The sequence below is a fragment of the Python bivittatus genome, unplaced genomic scaffold (genome assembly GCF_059951505.1).
Source record: "Python bivittatus isolate LINGU-HERP-01145 unplaced genomic scaffold, Pbiv_v1 ctg000640_np1212, whole genome shotgun sequence".
NCBI classification, from domain to species: Eukaryota; Metazoa; Chordata; class Lepidosauria; order Squamata; family Pythonidae; genus Python; species Python bivittatus.
The window spans coordinates 1425540-1446252 of record NW_028277090.1 but is presented as its reverse complement, the minus strand read 5'-3'; the positions used below and the strand labels follow the sequence as shown (position 1 = coordinate 1446252).

Below are 20713 nucleotides of genomic sequence, written 5' to 3'. Positions count from 1 at the left end.
AATTCAAGGAAGGAGTGTTATATATGCTGCCTTGACAAAACAGAAACCTAAGACATAAAAAAAAATTCTAGATACAGACCTAATAAGGGCTCTTAAATCTAGATTTAAGAGTGCAAAAACTGCTCTGCTGACATCTGGTCAGAATCAAGCCTTTAATCCTGTTCAAATGTCACTAAGAAGCCTCCACTTGGGGCGTAAAATCAAATCCCCTTTTTATTGCTTCTCTCCCCTCTAACGTCAGGACTCAATTTTCACTGGAATCGTGACTTTAGACAAGAAAATGTTATTTAGTCATCGTGCCTAAAAGGCATGGCATGGACAGATCTTGGTAAAGTCATCCTAATGGCCCTCACCACATATAAGGTAGGGAATAACAGTCCACTTTGTACTATTCGTTTGCTCTAAATCTAGCAAACGAAAATTTGTGGGCCAGACTCAACTCGGCGGCGTAAAGAAATCTCATGCCAATGGCAATTTCCTCATACAGGTGCTAAAAAGATACCAGAAAAGGAAAGTTGAAGTGGGCTCCTAGACAGACATCAAAGTGATAAAAATGAATGTTATTCCGAGACTGATATATCCTCGCAGAGAGATTCCTAGGTTAAGAGCTGCTCGGTATTTTAAACAAATTATTGAAATATTGAGAGAACACTTATGGGACAGTTGGACCTCTAGGTTTTCAATTACAGTATGACTTTCACAGAGATTGAAAGAATAATTCTCCTGATTTCCAGTTATACTAGGGTTATATTTTGACCTCAGAAAAACAGCACCTAAGCGAGTCATCTAAAAAATCATTACTGTAAGAGCACATTTTGAGCACAAGTTTTTATTTGCCCCTCTTAACATCCTGACAGGGGCTCAGTTCCTGTTTTAAGGGCCGCAAGACCTACACAAGCAATGTTGGGAAGGGGCTTAATTCTGATCCTAATTCTCATGAGAAACAGACATTAAAGACATTATAATCCTAGCCTGAAAACTGCTGATAAAGCTTTCTTTTGGTATTCATGGGTAAAAAAAAAATGGCATCAATACTTTGGATCAACGCATTGTTAATTAGTCTTTTAAAACATTTGATGTTTTCCAAAAAGAACTGGGCTTCCTTAAAAAGGTGTTCTAATTTTACAATTTGGACATGATACATTAGCACTCCTAAATTATTAATATTATTGGGAAAAGGTTTTGAAGTGACTAAGTCTAGAGTTATTTTTTATATACGATGGAAAAATAATACTAAAATATGGGAAACCTGCAAGTAATCTGGAACAAAGAGTTGGAATATACTCATTTAACAAGCCAACTGGCTAATCTTTTAAGGAATGTCAAATTAGTATCCTGTTGTCTTAAGATACAATTAATACAAAAATGGCTTTTTGAATACCTCAGAAGATGGCTGATAATGGTTGTGATTTAACTTCTGTTTGCTCTAAGTGTAATATTTTAGAAGGGACAGTGATTCAATTGCTTCATATTCATAAAGTTGTTAATAGGGTACTGAAAAAATAAACAAGGGTTAAAGATGAGAATGTGTTGTTAAATTATATTCCAAAAAAAAAATTGAAACCTATTGAAGAAATTTGGATTTACCATGTATGGACCACAGTTAAAAAGACTTGTTTTACCTGGTGGAAAGATATTAAAATTCTAAGATTTAAATCTTTGGATGGAAGATATGTGTTCACTTTCTACAGGTGAACTGGCTTTTGATCAACGCTGTGGAAAGTTTGATCAACCTTATTCCATGTGGGTCAGGGTTTAATCTATTGTTTAAAACCTGAGCTTCTTGTTTTATATACATTTATTTCAACATGTATTTATTTATGGTTTATTTTTGTTTGCATTTTTCATTTTTTTATCTATGTTTTTTTCAAGGCTGCCCCAATCTGCATGATTCCAGACAGCTTACAGAATACAACAGTAAAAACACAAGAATATATAATCCCCAAAAAAGGTTTGGAGAAAAACAACCATCAATTAAGCAACCAAAACATTCCACAAAAGGTCTACCGCCTATTCTCACCCAGGACCTGAGGACAGAACTAGATTTTAAGGGCTTGCTTAAACCGGGCCATGATGGAATGTCTTTCCTCTACGTATACATGAAAAGCATTAAAAATAAATAAAAGATGTCTGCTGGCTAGAAAACCTCATTATGGCAATTATACCTGGAAGACAAGGTAGGAAGACAAACATTATAAAAAACACAAAGGATGTTGACCATACTCAGCCTGAAATGCAGTGTTGGCAAAGGCTGGAAAACCAGTCTGATCTGTTTTCAGTTTAGAGCTCAATCCAGCTCTGACTTGCCACATGAGTTAGGTTTATAAGGAAGAGAAACTATTTTCCTATTATTGCCTCTTCAGAAGCTGAACACAAACACTGTTATTACCAGTACACAGCTTAGATAAAGGAAATATATGCAGGTGTAAGGCTACGAACACATATACAAAACACCATGTCGCCATGGAAGTTATTATATCCATTAAATGCCAACCTCAACGATTATTTCCAGGCCCAATTACAGTAATAGTCTCATTTCCTTACAAGCTTTCAGGCAGGTTTAGATGACCATCATGAGGACAATCACTTGTATGGGTTCTATTCAAAAGAGATTTTTATTGTCTGGCCAAAATCCACTGCAAATAATCAGCTGGTTGTTGCTAACATCATATTTTATATGCTTCAATCACACAGGAAGCTCATGTTATGTTTCTGAGGAACAAGTTCAAAGAGGCATTCTCAAAGGATGCTTCATGACAACGATTTTGCCAGAATGGAAAACATGAGCAGAAAAGACACTGGTCTATTCTGTTTTTCTAATAATAAAGGTAAGGTTATTTAGACTCAACAAGGTTGTGTGTACAAACAGAGAAACTTGTAGCTGGAAGGAACTAAATAATAGCTTGACGCAACCAATCCCCTTGGCCTATATTACGTATTATTTCCAAGGCCTGAAAGTGCTTTCCACCTATGTGAAGAGTTGGTCTAAATGCAATGCTTTAGTGTCTTGTAAAGGTTGCTCCTTTCAAGACCGAGTGTGCGTGATTTGGAGTAGCCCCAAAGCCTGTTGTGGAATGCAAGACGCTGGGTAATATTGGTCTTCAGGTGATTGCAAGGGTTAGCTTTGGACAGATCCAGTTCTTATCTACTCATACATGTTCGTTGATATTGGGTGGGGCAAGAACGTTGATTGTATCCTGCTAACTAATTACATATTAGGCCAGAAGAGATATGGCAGGTTAGAGAATTAATATTAGAAGTGTGCGTGACCACACAAATCTTGTATTTTCCCATACAGAAAATCGTGCATTTTCTGTTTAAGCAAATCAAAATTCAACTTGCTGTATGACCAAACCAATCCTATATAAGATTTTATGATTTGGGGAATCTAAGTTATTAATAAGATCCCCTTCCCCATCATCATTATACATCACATATTTTAAGAATTTATCCTGGCTCATGGACTAAAAAACAAAACAGCCCGCACCCCCATCCCACTGGGCATTATTTTCTGGGGTCCATGATTAAGCAAGCGCTTTAAATGGATTTAAGAATACCAAGCATGAATCTAGAGACAAAAAGTATCAGTCAGCTTTAAAAATTCAAGTGGATAGAAGAACAATGTTGTATAGGTGTATGTAAATATACGGATGTGCACACAAAGTCACATGCACACATAAGAGATATTGGTCTAGTTAGCTTTTAAAAACTGACAGATTGCTGTTGAAATCTGAGAGATAATTAGTCCAAAAGGTTTACCGTTCCCAGATGCTGGAGAGAAATATGGGACCTGCAGATGGCAGAGCGCAAAACATCAGAGGCTCATCTACCAAGCCTTCAGAGAATAACTCTAATGCGTTGGGATTTTTGCATCCCCATCTATCTAGTTTTAGTGGGGGTACCAATGGCAGCTTTATATAAGCTTTGCCCTTATATAATCACTTGCTTGCACTGCTAGGGAAGAAGGAAAGACAAAGTAAAATGGCTGATAGGTCACAGAGATGTGATGGCCATAAGTACAGCTTGCTGAAATGTCAACAGAATGCAGCTGGATAAGAATGCTGAAAAGATCAGCAAATTAAAGCTTTGCATAAGCTACCAGAGAAATGACACAGCTCTTGCTGAGGATGACTGAATCTGCATGCAAATGACTGTTTCTTGGATCTACTTTAGAATTGTCAAGGTCTGAATGCACCAACTCTGAGCAACACATCTATCAAATGGCATCACTCTTTGCCAATGGAAACTGTATTTCCCTAACGATATTGTTCGTGACTGCAGTGTAAGAATTCATATTTTATATTATTGTAAAGCTGTGTTTCCAACTGACTGGCTGATTCATAGGAAACAGTGTGGCAATCTTTGTTTTTAATACACATTTCAGGGTGTGTCATATTCATATAGTAATTATTTGAGATGAAGTAGCTTTTACAAGGCACTGACAGTCAGAAAGCTACAACTTCCAGTAACAGTGACAAAGCTTATAGATCCCAGGAAAGATTTCCACTTGCATTTTAGAGATAAAAAGTTAACTGGATATATAAACCATTAAGGCTAAGACAAACCATCATGAATGTACAGTCAGCACTCTGGCTTGGTTTCTAAATCTCTTCATACACGATCACAAAAAGAAAATTAAGATATTGGTAATGTAAGGGAAGTTCTGATTATTACTAGACAGGAATAGTCATATTTAATTATCAACAGGGCTGAAGGTGCATTTAAAATGGGTGATGCGATGGAGAAGGAAAGGTACAGGCAATTGTAATGTGATCCTGAAGGAGGATACAACATCACTCAGCAGATGGCTCCAAAAAACAAGGCGTGGTAGAAGCTGCTCCCCAAGAAATCTGGACAGCATCGCTGAAGAAGAGGCCGAAAGGAGGGAGGAAGGTTAAGCTGCGTGGAAGAAGATGTTGACTACTGCTGCAAATCACACAGTGTGTAGCATGCTGAGGCTACACCCATAATCTTAAACAGATCTACGGCACTGGAATTAAGTATAGAACAAACCGGGCCTGCCCAATGTGGGTTTGCCAAGCTTGTGAGGCCTGCTAGGATTTTTTTTTAAAAAAACCCAATAAATCCACCAAATGTTGCCATGCCAGGAAGGATCGGCTATCAGCACCCCAAAAGACATGCTGCCAAGCCCCTCCAGTGCCTCTAGGCCTCACCGACATTGCCAGCTCCATTGTTGCCGCTGTGTGGCTAGCCGCCGAACAGCTGATTTGGCACGCCAGGTATTCCTTTGTGGCCCACGACTATTTTTGATGTATCAATGTGGCCCTTTCCCCTCTACGAGTTGTGCAACCTGGAATAGACTATGCCTAACCTAGAGGGCTGCGGAGGGCAGAGAGCATGATTACCAAGCAAGTTCTAATTCATTGCCTGAAGCTGATATTTTATTCCGCAGAAAGCCATCACCATAGGAAACTAACGCGACTGCTTAACTGCACTCACAAATATTTAAGACTATTCTATCATCTCATTCCATTATGGTAGACTGGATGTGAGAGGAAGGAGGAAGGAGGAAGGGAGGAAGGGGCGAGCAAAATAGCTCAATTCAGTCCCAGATTCTGCATTTTATAACTCCAGCCTCTGAGGAAACAGAGTGTATGTGGCTTTGAACTTTTGGAGAAAAGATGGGGCACCAGCGCATTGCGCTGCAGAGCTACATCAAGATGTTATTCCGGTACAAAAGCAGATGGAAGAAAAGAGAACAAAAACCAGACGAAAATGAATTTACATTTTTATTACATGTTACTGGATTTATTTTTGCAGGGAGGAAAAAATGTAAACACTAACCTTATCCCCAACACCATGTTTAAGGCATTTTGTTATGTAAAATTGTGGGGGAAATCATAACATAACGTAACACCCTAAAAACAAACAAGCAAAAAGGTAACTACATACACTGCATGATCATTCTTGTAAGTTTAAATCATATATGGTTAAGTACATACTTCATATTAATACCTAACCATTATGAGCAAAAATAAAAAAGAATGAAATATCAGATCAATATTCCCACACAAATCTACTCTGAAATGGTATTTCAGCTAGCCATTTGGGACACATTTTCCTACATAATGACTGTATTTTATAAGGAAATGGATGCATGCAACATATGAAGTACAGAAAAAATGTTTGCTCCCTGTGGAACTTGAAACAGGATTTACTTAAAACAACAGGAAGCTGCTACCATGGGAATTGCACATGGACAAATTTGCCCCTTCATTACAGAGGCAGCTTCAACAATTCTAATTACATACTCCAAGAGACAGTTTATTAATTCTCTTTGCAGCTAGCATCTACATTCATACAATACCATTGATTATGATAAGGTCTGACTACCCAACCACCCTTTCCTTTTTATCATTTGCTCACACTTCTCTTTGTAACTAGGGCATAATCATACTTTTAAAAAAGACCAGGGGAAATGAAATAGCAGTGATCTGGGTAGGCTTTTAATTAGTCGAGAGAACTTGTCAGTTGCTAACTCGGATATTCATAAATATGAGTTAAGCAACTAAAGCATTTCTTCGGCAGAACAGCAGCAAAAAATAAAGAATGATGCAAACAATGGTTAGATGGTGTTTACTATCTCAGTTAAGATGTATATATGGTCTCCAGAGACCACCTGAGGAAAGAGCCTGCCCCAAAAATGGGGAAAGGGGAGTCTGCTTTTATGATCTTGACTCCTGCGAACTAGAAAGAAATTATTTCTCACCCCAGCTGTTTGGATTATGATGTGCTAGAATGGGGAAAAGAATAAAGCAAACTGCTATTTACATAAAGCTGCCTATGAAATTCATGGAGTTTTTGAACATTTGCAATAAATAGGCCTCTGAATTCCAGGAGAAGCATCCACGGATTGGTCAATTCCACCAGAGGCCCGGAAGCAGGTTAATTTCTATTCATTTGCCCACGATTCATGTGTGTTACATTAAGGCACAATTTTCCTTTTTGCTGTTTTGCTTCTTATTGTTTGCTATTAATTATGTTCTTCTGTTTTTATGGCTAATTTGCTTTTGTATTGTGTGTGTGTGTGTGTGTGTGTGTGTGTGTAGTTTAGTTGGGGAGTGTTGAATTTTTGAAAAAGAAAATATAATAGTTTTTTTTTTTAATGCCCCCCCAATGCAAAATAGCAAAAACATGTGGCAAGCTGATACAGTGATGGATGTACACAAGAGTTTTTAATTTGTTTGTCCCATATATAACCAAAGTCCTTAGGTTGGGACACTGGGCATTATTCGGCACACTCTGGGGCTTATTTTCTAGTTGTGACATCTTTCTCAATATCCATTTGTACATTCAGTGATCCACAACCAAACCAATCAAATGTAAGATAGTGCTTTTAAGAATCTGCTTCTAATGACCCAAAGATAATAAACAGTATATTTATATGAAGTTATCTGAGCAGCTACCTACAAATTCACGTGGATCTACAATTAGACATCCAGTAGCAATGTATGGCTGTGAGAGCTGGACCATAAAAAAGGCCGAGCGCCGAAGAATTGATGCCTTTGAACTGTGGTGCTGGAGAAGACTCTTGAGAGTCCCCTGGACTGCTAGGAGGTCAAACCAGTCAATCTTAAAGGAAATCAACCCTGATTGCTCATTGGAAGGATCGATAATGAAGCTCAAGCTCAGATATTTTGGTCACCTAATGCGAAGAGAGATCTCTTTGGAGAAGACCCTGTTGCTGGGAAAGATTGAAGGCAAAAGGAGAAGAGGATGGCAGAGGATGAGATGGTTAGATAGCATCACTGAAGCAATGAGCATGAAACTGAGCAAACTCAGGGAGGCAGTGAAGGACAGGAAGGCCTGGCGCAATATGGTTCATGGGGTCACGAAGAGTCGGACACGACTTAACGACTAAACAACAACAACAACAATTAGACAATATAATCAAGGAAAGGTGAAAGAGTTTCAAGTACCTTCCAATACCAGGGGATCTTAAACCTTAGAATAGAACTTTTACCAAGGTCACTGACCAGAATTACAAGCAGAAACACATTAAAAATAAAAATAAAAACAAAAGATAAAAGATTACAAATGGTAGTGGGCTCATCAGCAAACAATCAAGGTCTGCTTAAAAATTTTACAGGCAGTACAATAAAATTTAGCTACGTTCAAGGAGACAATCTTAATCCTTTTTTAATTGTAGCTACAATGACTAAAGCCAACAACAGCGGAGCACCATCTCTTACACATAACGCAAAGAAGCTGTGGTTTGAACACAGTACCGAAGTGTGAAAAAATATAGCAGCTGCAGGACTTTTCTGGTTATCTCAAGAAAGCCCCTGTGGAGTCTGGGATCACTTTGGCTTCTTCGCTGTGCAACCCAACTCTACGGAAACCCCTCTATTGAAGTAAATGTACCATTTTCTGCATGTAATCATGAACTCTCCCGGTATCACCAATACAAATGTCAACGAAGTTGATGCCCCTTTGTAGTACAAAGGCTGGACCTCAACATCCCTCCCACCTTCATCCAAACCCAAAGTCCCTCCTCTTAGTGTGAGAATGGTTCAGTCAAAATCATTTCCCATTTAGTGTTTCAAGGGACAGGCAGCTTTCTAGCTGCAGAATTATAGGGAAGATGATTCTGAAGTCTTTCTCACAGCATTGAGGTCCCCCCCCAAAGCACATGGTTGCAGGGGAAGAATGAGTTAAATAGTCCCATCTGGAAAGCGCCTTTACATAATGAACCCTGAGGCTTCTTAATCTTCATTCAGCAGTTATATATCCCATAGGAGTTCTACTCCAGGCAATGGACATGATTTACACTCCCACTACCCACAACTCATATTTCAAACACAAGGTCCATTTAATCTTTCCATCCCTAATCATTCTATGTCCTTTGTGGAAATCCAGTAACTTGACTTCCCTCCATCTTAGTTTGTCATTTAACAGCACCTGCCCCAAATGTCCCATTACATGGTTGATGCAGGATGCTTTTCAACCCCCCTTCTCTGAAAAAGAAACTGTATCGAGGACAGAGTTTGTGGTGACAAAGTATAAGTCTATAGATTACTCTTTTGTTCCTCAAATGAGGACTTGGAAAGCATAAAACACATCAATATAAAGAAGTTTATACTGCTTCTGCCAGCAGAATTACCTACTTTTCACCAAAAGCCATTACAAAGCCGACACATGGGAAAGCAAAATTATGGAAACCTGAACTTGACGGTAGATATTTACAATCTTGAATAAAAGCTTGAAATTGCAGCCTTCAAAACTGCAGTGTTTGAAAGTCAGTGAATAACCATTAAATTTGCCACATGACCACAAAGCATTCCATTTCCTCTTAGACACGTCTTGCCCGTTCTCTCTTTTGTCGGCTGTCTTCCAGGATACGATTTATTTTAATCTTGACATGGAGCGATTTTGTAATCAGTCAAAGAAATAACGTACAAAAGAATGCATGTTTAAAGTTTCCAATTCCAAGTATTGCAAGGAAGGTTTAAGAACTGAATTCAAATACCATGTAAAGAATAAATAAGCGTGACTGCAAATACATGGTGCTTTGATTATAAAATCTGTTCCCTCCGAGGGCAGGATACCGAATTGTCATCCCCATTTTCTTACTCTTTTTCAGAGTTCTGCAAACCACATTAGTAGAACTCTGCAAATCACAGAACTACAAATAAAGTTTTCTGACAATATTTACAATTGTGTGCAAATTTTAGACGGCTATGGTAGGGAGGGTCTCAAATGCACCATGTCTTTGACTTTGGTATTTCAAAGTCAGTGCAGCAAGTGAAGGCTATTTGCTATCCCATCACCTCATCCCAGGCTAGAAAGAGCAAGTGAGAATGACTCTGGCAATGCTGCCAGGCCTGGAAAATGCCCTTGTTCTTCTACGGCTCAGCTTTCACACATAACGTTGCTAACTCTAATGTGGCTTGTCTTTGGCTGTCTTTTTTAATGTAGCATTATTAAGCTATGTGCACTCATTAACAATATAGGTGAATCAAGCAATACAGGTTTCGTATATTGGGATAAAGAAAGAAAAACCTAGCTTTGTTACATGTGAAACAGGCCTAAGATATCAGAGGTGGTATTTTATTAAACATAGAAACTTCCAATATATACCGCTGAATGCTGCTTTTTATTCATATTGTTTCACCCATTTCACCAGGTCTTAAGGACAAAAGTCATTATTCTGATATCTGATATTCAGTTATCGAGACCAAGGGACCTTAATCCTGAAAATGGGACCCTCAAGCTGCCCAACAGCCAATTCCCCTGTAAAAGTATTGTGCGTATATTCCCCTCTGCTTTCTGCCTGCCAGAAGCGTTGCTGAGATGTTCCATAAATGGAACTTTTATGCCAACAGTGTGGCAAGTGGATCCTAGTGATCCATATTTTATTTAATGGTCAAATCTCTCAAGATTTTGGCACTCTCGTCCCAACTCCTGCAATGGTTGGAGCATCACATTTTCATGAGACTTCAGCCATTAAAATAAATAACTCCATGTTAGGGTGCTGCAAATAAAATATACCAATGAGCTGTAGACAAGAGATTGCCAATTGCTGCCTTATGTTGTAGTTGCTGAAAACATACAATGACAGCACAGCAATTTGCATTAAGCAAAAGATTGCAAATCGCTTTTCAAAACTGTGTTTAGCTACACAGCACCCATTTAATGAACACATTATTTAATTCCTGGAGTTCTGATGTGCATTAATACTCTCTCTCTCTCTAACAAGTAACTTAATCTGGGTGCTGTCTCCCCCCCCCCCGCCCCGGCACATTTTTTTCTTTCAGTTCTGGTGTGTATTGAAAAATCTATGGAATTTTTCTACCAGAATGGTTGAAACTAACAACTCTAAACGTCTTCCATATGAATAGTTATATCTTGGTCTCTAAGTGGCATGCCAGGGGCCTCATTCCAAGAAATAACAGAGAAAGAAAGAAATCTGATTTTATTCCTTTTGCATTCAAATGGAAATAAGAGTACATGTAGTTGATACTATTCTTCAATCACTTATTTCATGCCACCCCCTTTTGTTAATTACAGAATTAACAATTAATTACACATTGTTAAAAATTACAACAATTTCTCGAGCTTTTGGGATCTGTGGCCAAGAGTTTCAGGGGCTTTAAGCCACAACTCTGCATCAAACAAAACCTCTGCACAAAAACCTGCTCTAAGAGCAAATGCATTCTACAATGTAAATAAAAATATGTGCCTGACTCTGCACAAATTCTGTTTCTACTTGTTGCAGGAGAAGGGAGGCAAGCTGTACAGAGCATACAATTCCTGCCTGACCACAAGAAATATTACTACGGGATACTTTGGTTTCTGAAAATGCCATCCCAAATGGTAAGGATTCTCTCATATTCCTCTGTAAAGGCGAAACATAATTAAAGGAAACCAAGCTGTCCACTTCCTACATTCCTTTTGGTCACCGTCCCACCCAGGCAGTGATAACCCTCCTATTTTGATAACAAAACACAATGGTAAATAAGTACATGCAAATGTTAGCATTGGATTTGTTTCCAATCCTTTTTGAAACCCAAGCAGGCTGATATGGTCCCAAACTGATTTTTTTACAGTAAACAGTGACACAGAGGTAAGGATTAGGAAAGAGTGACAAGACAGCCCAAACCAAAATGAGAAAAATGGCTGGGTTACCACTTCTCCAATGGTTCTCATTTGTGCCACTCGAAAGAGAAAGAAAAACACATCTTGCAAAAATCTAGTGCTGCATAAGACATTAGTTAGTGCATTCTACCAGACAGATGCATAGATTTTTATATTCTCAATTATACAAAAACTGAGGTAGAATTATGCATTTGATTATAATGCCAGAAAATGACCATTTCAGTTCTAATTATTGTACGTTAAACTAATGTGGTTATCTTGCTTTCAACAACCTGTTTAACTTGCCAAGAAAACATTGTATTTAGAAAAAAGGGAGCACTTTTATCTCTTGACAAATGACAGCTTGTTAAATACAAGAAACTAGAACTAACAAACCTTGACTGAAAGTTAGAAAAAAATAAAAGTTAGGCCTATCACACTGAAGCTTTACCAGTCAGCTCATATCCTGAACAGGTAATCTCCTGGTGGCCTCCTATCCAAATACCAACAACGACCCTGCTTGGCTTCTGAGCCCAGGCAAGCTCAACATGCTGTCACCTTCTGTAAGCAAACATTTTTTTAGGGGTACACAAAACATTTTGAATGTTTGTTTTGCAAGTTTCAGAAGCGTTTCAAATCCAAAACATCTGTGTTTTGAGTCGCCTCTAATGCACACTCCTAATTTCCCTTAAGAGGTTGCTGTTAGAAGAGAACAAATTACCTTCACGTCTCTATTTTTAGAGATGATTTTAGTGGCATGATTTATAATGCTTTATTGAAACTTTCTTAGAGTCACTTTATAGCTGCTTAGGAATATAGGAGGAAGATTTACAATCTTTTGCCCCACCATAACATACTCAAAAACAGATGCATATCTTTAAACATGTGCTTCTTACACACAAGCATGAGCTACATCTTCCAAGCATTTATCATGGAAATATTAACCCACCGATTGATGTCTCCAAAAGATTTTCAATTACTATTTATCTTATTAATATGGGATGCTGTTTAAAAAATACAACAAAAGAGGAACTTCAAAGCAACAATTTGGACTTTTGGTGAAACTGTAGATTCCTTCTCTTTCCCAATGCTGATTTTTACATAGATAAAATCTAAATTCATTTTAAAGACAACTGTGGTGCCAGCCAAGTAAGCCCTTAAATAACTTTGGATCTGGCTGTTTGAAGGAGTGTATTCTTTTGTATTAACCTGCCAAATCTCTTCTTCCTCATCCAAAGTCCCTATGGGAGCACTCTAGTTGTGATGTGATATACAACTTTCTTCTCAGGGAAACTCACACGATACCAGCTTTGATATCTCCTAGGCATCAACAAAAGACTTTTCTTTTTATTTACTCTGGCATCCTAGCATACTGGATGATTTCACTGGATTTTGATGAGGCTTCTCGAGTTTGTTTTTTAAAATATATACTGCTCTGAAGAAAAGCTTTAATTTAAGCATCCCATTATAATGTCTGATAGGCACCTGTGAGAATGCTAATATCAAATAGCATCACCAGAATTAGTCACAGGTATGGATACATGACATTTTGAAAATTCCTATGTAATCTAATTACAGGCTAGGTATGCTGAAGCCACAGGAAAACATTTGAGAGGAAATAGAATATTGAATTAAAAAAATTAAAAATGTAACACTGTCAAACCAAAGCTTATGGAACTGCCCTATTATAAAATATATCATATATAACTTTAGGCACCATAGAATTTCACTGATTCATTCATTCATGATATTCACAGAACAATCCTATGTATATTTCCCCCAACAGTAAAATTCATTCGCAGATATAATATTGCAGCCTAAAAGCATATTGCCAGCAAAACTGGAGAGAGCCCAAATCAGAGCAAATGCTACAAACTCCTGCGCACGATACTTGTCACTTACGAGGTAGGAAAAGATCAAATGGAAACTGCAGATGTGACTGTAAACACAAGCAGCAAAGGTCATAGATGTTCTGCTCATTAAATCTGCAGGATCCTCTTAGGGAAGAAATGCTCCTTGACAATGACTGCCACGTGCGCTCGCAGCGTCCTCCGAAATCACTGTAGACTTTTACGTACTAAATGTAAAAAGCATGTTATTCATGCCTAAAGAGAAACACTTCCACTGGAATTTTCCTACTCCTCTCGTTTTTTTTCCTTTGGAAAAATATGAGCCCTCGGGGAAGAAAAAGTGTGGCGTTCTTCTGCCTCGCGTTTGCCCATGTCATCGCACCTCCAGCATGCACATATCCATTTGTTTCTGTAGCAGTTAGTCAGAACCACAGCTTTTGTCTCCTGGCAATAATCTTAATGGCTACTAACTTGTGACCAGGTGACCTCTGAGGTTGGCATCTGCAATTACACAGGTGCAACGTATCTGTAAACACTCAGGTAAGATACGCTGACAGCCCGATCATAACATTTCCCCTTTTCGCCAATGTTTAATACAAATGGTCTTTCGGATATTTGCAGAGCCCTAAAGATTCGAAAGCTCTATTTTCACTGCGTTCCCATCTAAATGCATCTTATGAAAATTTATGAGAAAAACCAAAGAACCTGTGAGACACCCCTCTAGTATAATTTATTCACATTTGTTCTGAAAATTAAAACAAAACTCATAAAATCTCTTACGCAGCTCCAGAAAGATTGGGGGGGGGGGGAGGATCTCTCAAGCCGAACTCAATTCCTGATGATTTTATGGGCCCGTCTATGCAGTTTTATGGGGAACAATGCACAGAACCTTTCTGCATTCCTAGCAGCAATTTTTCATAAGCAACAGAAGCTTTCGTTGCAAATTCAAATAGAGGGAAATATTTTGAAGCCTGCACATGGACGAAGCATGACATATTATGATCCTAGCTGTGAGTAAATTCCCTTCAAATGTCTTTCTGTGGTTGCACTGTCATTCCTACCTAGTGCCGACAATCCAGAGATGAGGGGAAGGCTTTCACATGACTCACGCCTTTAGTATGCACACCAAGCAGAGTGTTAATCCAAAAGAAACCAACTGGATATGATTTACTGTGGTTGCCTGTGTTTAAATGAGAGGGTTGGATTCATGACCCATCATGCTGCCCTTTACTACAGAGAACTGGATTCCAGATGAAGGCTTGCAGGGGTCCTGCAAGAGGCATACCTCCTGAGGATGGGCTAGCTGTTTTGAAATGAGTCTACTGATAAATCTTTCAACGTGACCTGTGAATATTTAATCCAGATAAGCTACAACAGACCAGGCAGTTTAACTCAACTGCTATTTTTCAGCCCTCCATGAAATACAATAATTAATGGACATGTTCTAGAGCTAAGTGATGCAAGTCAAGTATTGCAAATTTTCTTCCTTACTGATACTTGCAACAGAGCAATGGCTCAAAGCCAAGGGGGGGAAAACACTGCAATGTGAGTTGTAAGTAGAGAAGAAAGATCACATGAAGCTAGCTAAGGAAACTGAGCACTACTTTAATATGCTAGGTCAGTTCCTCACTACACCCCACGGCCGCATCAATAGAGATCAAAGATCAGTTCTGTGTGAAGCATGATCATTCCAGTTCTTTTTAAGAGCTTCCATCTTCCCTAGTGGACTAATCTGGACTAATCTTCAAATGCAAAAAAACCTTGCTTTCTACTTCAGCTCTAACTACTAAACTCATGGCGAAGTACAGAAAAAAAATCAAAGGAATTATTAGAATGTATTCTTTACTCTCCTAGCAAGTAAATCTTCTGAACATGCTAGGAAAAAAAAAATAAGATTTTAAGATTTGTTTTACTTGCCCATCTAGTAAGGCAAGGTTTGTTTTGTTCTTAAGAATTAAGAAAAAAGTTTAGAAGAGAAATTTCATGAGTTGTTGCTATAATTTCTATTTCTACATACTGAGACCACATAGTAGACATAGCAAGAGATATTAGATACCTATGAAAACTAAGGTTTCGCTGTCTTTTGAAAAAGAATGGCATCAATATATGCATTAGTCCTAGCTAATTCTTCCAAAACCACCTTTGGAATTATCCTGGGATTATAGCAATTTCATATTGGAAGGGAGCTATCTTCAAAAGGACAAATAGATGGCACACTAGAACATCTGTTTAAAATGGGAAGTAGAACGTGTTTAGGAGTTTCCAGGTTTTGCAAAAGAGCCTCAGCATAATCTTTCAATTTTGTGGTTTGGAAACAGCATTACGGCTTGTTAATCTTAGGTCAGAAGGAAACTGAACATTCCACTTCCAAGTTATTTGTTCAAAATCCATCATCCCTGATCACAAATACTGTAAAGGCTTAACTGTAAACAACTTAACAAATACCCCAAACAGGCTATCTAATTCAGTACCTTGTTTCCCACAGCGACTAATGACCTGCCTTTCAGAAACTCCAATACAGCACATAAGAGAAAACTTCTTTTTCAACTACCAGCATGCGCGGGCACGGCTCTACCGATACTGGAGACACAATATAGCCAGCCTGACTTGAAGCTCCCGATAGACGTTCTATGTATCTGGTGAAGTGAGCTGCAATTGATGAAAGCTTATGCCTTTTAATAAAATTTGTTAATCAGACAAAGTGCTACCAGGCTCCTCCTGATTTTTTGCCACTAACAAATAAACAAGTATGAAAAGTCACACCATCTCTGTACGTTCATATTTTCAAACAAGTTTTTTTTCCCTAAAGAATCTAAATTCCATGGAAAATCCAACCACCTAAGGCCAAGACCACCAAATCAAATTGCCTACCTGAAGCAAACTAAGCAAATGCTTTTGTATCCCAACATGATTTAAACATCATTTTATCCCCACATCATTTATGTTTGTATGGAATGCAAATTTTTAGAGTGCGGGTTCCCTACATGTGTCAAGATTGAGGCATTTTTGCTGCCTAGCTGGGAGTGAAGAAAGAGAAGAAAAAAAATTGATATGCTAAGTGAAGAATATGAGAATCAGCTCTTGATGCTTCGATGGTCATAAACAAACAGGTCTGCTTGAGTCTCATTTCACTTTGTTATCAATGTAAGCAAAGTGTCAGGTGCCAACCATTCAATCCAAAGCTGGTACAAGAACTGGCATTCTCTGTCAGGGCTCCTACAGCTGTTATACCGAATTTTAAATGGCTAGAGCTACGACAGCTTGCAAAAAGTACAACAGGACACAGCCCAACCAGACAGCATTACATTTTAACTACCATGGAAAGACACAGGGGAAAGTATGGTGCTGTGTCTTGGCTCCTAATTACAGTCTTCTGGCACAACTGTTAATGATCTCTCCAGCTTTTCATTAAAAAAAAAAAAAAAAGATTTATTTGTGCAGAAGGAAGCCAAATTTAGCCTTGTACCCCAAATCAGAAATGAGATACAATGGAGCTAATCCAGCTGTTATGTGCGTGTGCGCCTCTGAATCCTAGCTGTGGTTTTCTTACACAAAATGCTTACCGTTGCTGTAGGCGTAAGGTGATTCTGATGCCCCATCTTGAAGACTTTCAAGGATTTCTCCTTTGCCCACATCACTGTCACCAACCAACAAGAACTTCAGCAGATAATCATAGCTTTTTACAGGGCTGCCCTGGGTTCCCATTCTCCCTCTCATTAGTGAAGACGCACAATTCGCATACTGAACACACGGCCAGACTGAAAGATGCTGGAGACACCAAACTTGCAGTGGTAATCTTGAGAGAATTAGTACGATTCTGTCTTCCCCAAAGCAGACCCAACTCAAAGAATGGTCCTTCTCACAAGAGTCTCTTCATCCTTTGTGAATGATCTGCTGTCAAAATATGCCAGAATTCTGAAAAAGAGAAGGGAAAGACGACCTACTTACTTTGTTCAAAAGTTGTGAAAGACAAGCAGCTTTAAAAATTCTCTACGCTACCAAGAAGGATATTAGCAATAGCCAGACCATTAATTCTTCCACATATACATACCAAATCAGGGAGGAGAAGGTCCATTCAAGCTTATCTAGCAAGAAAAAAGGGGCTTCTGATAAAATGAAATCTATATACATATAGCTACCCTCTTGTAAAGGAAGAGACTGTTCCTAAATCAATTCATTGGATTATGTAAGAGAAGCCCAACCACAAATTATTTACACAAAAACATGCATGGATTTCAGACTTCTTACACTTTCCCTTGATTCTTTTCCTAGTCCACATGCCCAACATCTTTTGAGAATCCTGTAAGAGAAATCAGGTGTGGTTCATTTGACTTTCCAGATCAATAAAGTATAATTACAATTGTAATATGTATCCTGCAATATTGATATTTCTACTGCACTGGCAATTCCCTTACTCTACCTACTTTTTCTTTAAGGGATGTTACTATTTTCCACCCTTTCTAATTTTTTCCAAGGCTAACTGCAGCTGGATCAAGCTATTCTGAAAGAAATGGATATTCAAGAAGGAGCCAGTAATAAACTAAAATGTCAGCATCTCTCTCTCTTTTGTATTTATAAATGACAGTGAAATTGTAGTAAAAAAAAAAAAGAGAGAACAAATTGTTTTTCTTTCAGGGTATGCTTCCCCAGAATTGTGAGCTAATAAATCATGTCCACTGTTGCAATTACAGGAGGAGGAGGTGGCTGAAGATTAATTAACAAGGAACAGAAGGTTGCGAACCCCGTGAGGGAGAAGTCCAGAAAAGGACAAGGATAAAGATGAGGTATGAACACAAAGGTGTAAAACCATAGTGACTGGAAAGTATACAAGGAGAAAAGTGCCACAGCAAACGAAGTCAGGATATTAGACATCAGACAGGAATGGAGAAGGGAAAAATAAATGGGGCAATGGAGGAAGAGGGCCTAAGGGAGTCATAGAAAGAGATAGTATCTTCAAGTTCCTTAACTATTTGTTCACTTTAACCACCTACGGAGAAGAAACGTGCGGCCTCTTTCTTCAATTTCATTAGGTTTATTTACGAGAAAGGTCATGATTCAGATCTAATATAAACAGAAATTGTTCCTATTACTGTCACGTTAACAGTGACAGCTGACAGAAGATTCAGTTAGGTACACGCAGCTCTGGGGAAGACAACCCAGGCTGGTTTAGGGTCTGTGGAAAGGAGATTGTTCCAGGAAAAAAATTAGATGCCATTGCATTAAAGGTGTTTAGATGCAAACAAACATACAAGAAAAAAACCCAAGGCTTGAAGATGCATTATCTACAGCAGTTGTATTACTTGACATTCAACTGCCGCTTTTAAATGCTCAAAGCAGTTCATCTCAGGGCATCTTTGCCACCTTCTTGCAAGATAAGCCAGGAGCATGAGGTGCCCCCTTGCATCTGGGGGCCGAAGAACAACAAAAGCATTCCCCTGTTTCACAAATACATAGACTGCATGTAAAACCCATACATCGGTTCAGTTTTACTTCTGTTGTGGGCAAATACTGTAACAGAAATACAGGACTTAGTTCATACACAGTCCAGCCCATTCAGAGGAGATGCTAGGTCAAACCACGATATGCGCAGGTTGGTTTGGACTGCTTAAGTGAACTCTGGAGAGATGCAAACAAACATCGGGCTGGGATGTGCACCTTCGAACAATGCCCCCCCCTCCAGTCCCCAACCCACAGCAGCTCTTGCTTCTTTCTCACTCCCTTACATGCCTGGTCCCGCTCATCTGCCCCCCCCCCCGCAATTCCTTCCTTATACAAACAGCAAGTTTTAATTGCATGACACCATAAACGCGGCATATTGATCGCTTGGATCTGGGTTGATGGAGGGAAGCAGGAGGAGAGATGGTGCAACAAGGTGCTTAAGGCATTAGAGACCCAGACTGAGGTCCCCTCTCAGACCTGGAAACTGAGCAGGTGAATTTTGGCCAGTGACTCACTCCCTCTCTCTCTCAGCTGAGCCTACCTAACAGGGATGTTATAGAAGGATAATGTGGGAAAAAGCCCTGACACTGTCTTGAGCTTCCAGAGTAAAGGTGGGAGAGGATTGCCAATAACATCTGGAGCACCCCTGGAAAACCATCAGCCTTGACAAAATCACTGTCAGTCCATTGCAAGAGGCAGCTTGACTTGGAACAGCTTCCATCCTGCGACAATACTTTGACCCCATCAAACAACAACACCTGTCTACCCCAGGTCCTTTGGAAGGATTCAATAGGTGGATAAAAATGCCAAATCCAGTCTAAAAATCTGGCTGACTGTGCAACCAACCATCACCATCACCATCATATTATTATTATTATTATTATTATTATTATTATTATTATTATTGGGGAGACCTCCCCCCTGACATTGTCTTGAGCTTCCAAGGCAGGATAGAAACGCCAATAATAATACAGTGATGATGATGATGATGATGATGATGATGATGATGATGATATAGGGGAGACCCCCCCACACACACTGTCTTGAGCTTTCAGATTAGGGGTGGGATAGAAATACCAATAATGGTCACGATAATAATACAGGGGAGACCCCCTACACGCACTGCCTTGAGCTTCCAGAGTCAGGGTGGGATAGAAGCGTTAATAATAATAAATGATGGTGGAGGAGGAGGAGGAGACTGGGCATGAGACAGTTCCCCGTTCCAGCCCCTCCGCCGTCCAGCCTCCGCGGGAGGCGAGAGAAGCTAAACCACGCCACCGCCAGCGAGCGCGGGCGGTCCGCACGTGTGAAGCGGCCCCGACACGTGTCAGGGGGCACGCAGGTTCGAAAGCAGCCCCCTCCAGGAGGCGGCCCCGAAGGCGGGACGGGGACTGAGGGACCCCCGCCCGCGGACCGACGGCTTCAACGCGAGCCGCGAGAGCCGGGAGGGGCGGCGGCGGCGTCGCCAGCCCAGACTCACCTCCCTCAGGCCCCGCGGCCAGCCGCCCCGGGCCCGGCCGCCCCGTCAGCGCCTCCGCTCCTCGGGAAACTGCGCTCCGCCGCCAGCCACCCAGGCCTCCCGCTCGCCCAGCGACAGCGCCGCCGCCGCGCCACTGGCTGCTCGCCGCGTCAATCCGCCCTCCGCCGCTCCCATTTGCCCCCGTCTCCCCGCTCTGCCCGCCTCGTCCAGGAGATGCGACCTCTCAGGAGAGAGGGGCGGGGAGAAGCCCTCAGAACGCTTCCTCTGGCTTCCCGAGACCTTTACATAAAGAAAGGGAGGGACCACAGCTCCCGGCATGCCCTGCGCCGGCTCCCTTCGTCCGCGG

General features: G+C 40.0%; 1 protein-coding gene across 1 annotated transcript in view; it reads right to left on the bottom strand.

Annotated features, from left to right (window-relative positions):
* The window catches only part of RAB40C (RAB40C, member RAS oncogene family), a 37620-nt gene extending 17131 nt beyond the window's left edge, over positions 1-20489 (bottom strand). Inside the window, exons 1-2 of the mRNA XM_088151012.1 lie at positions 20368-20489; positions 17012-17363 (exon numbers count right to left, since the gene is read on the bottom strand). Of these exons, the coding sequence (XP_088007138.1) occupies positions 17012-17165 (154 nt within the window). The 5' untranslated portion in view covers positions 17166-17363; positions 20368-20489. The remainder of the gene's footprint in view (positions 1-17011; positions 17364-20367) is intronic.
* Between the last annotated feature and the right edge of the window lie 224 nt (positions 20490-20713).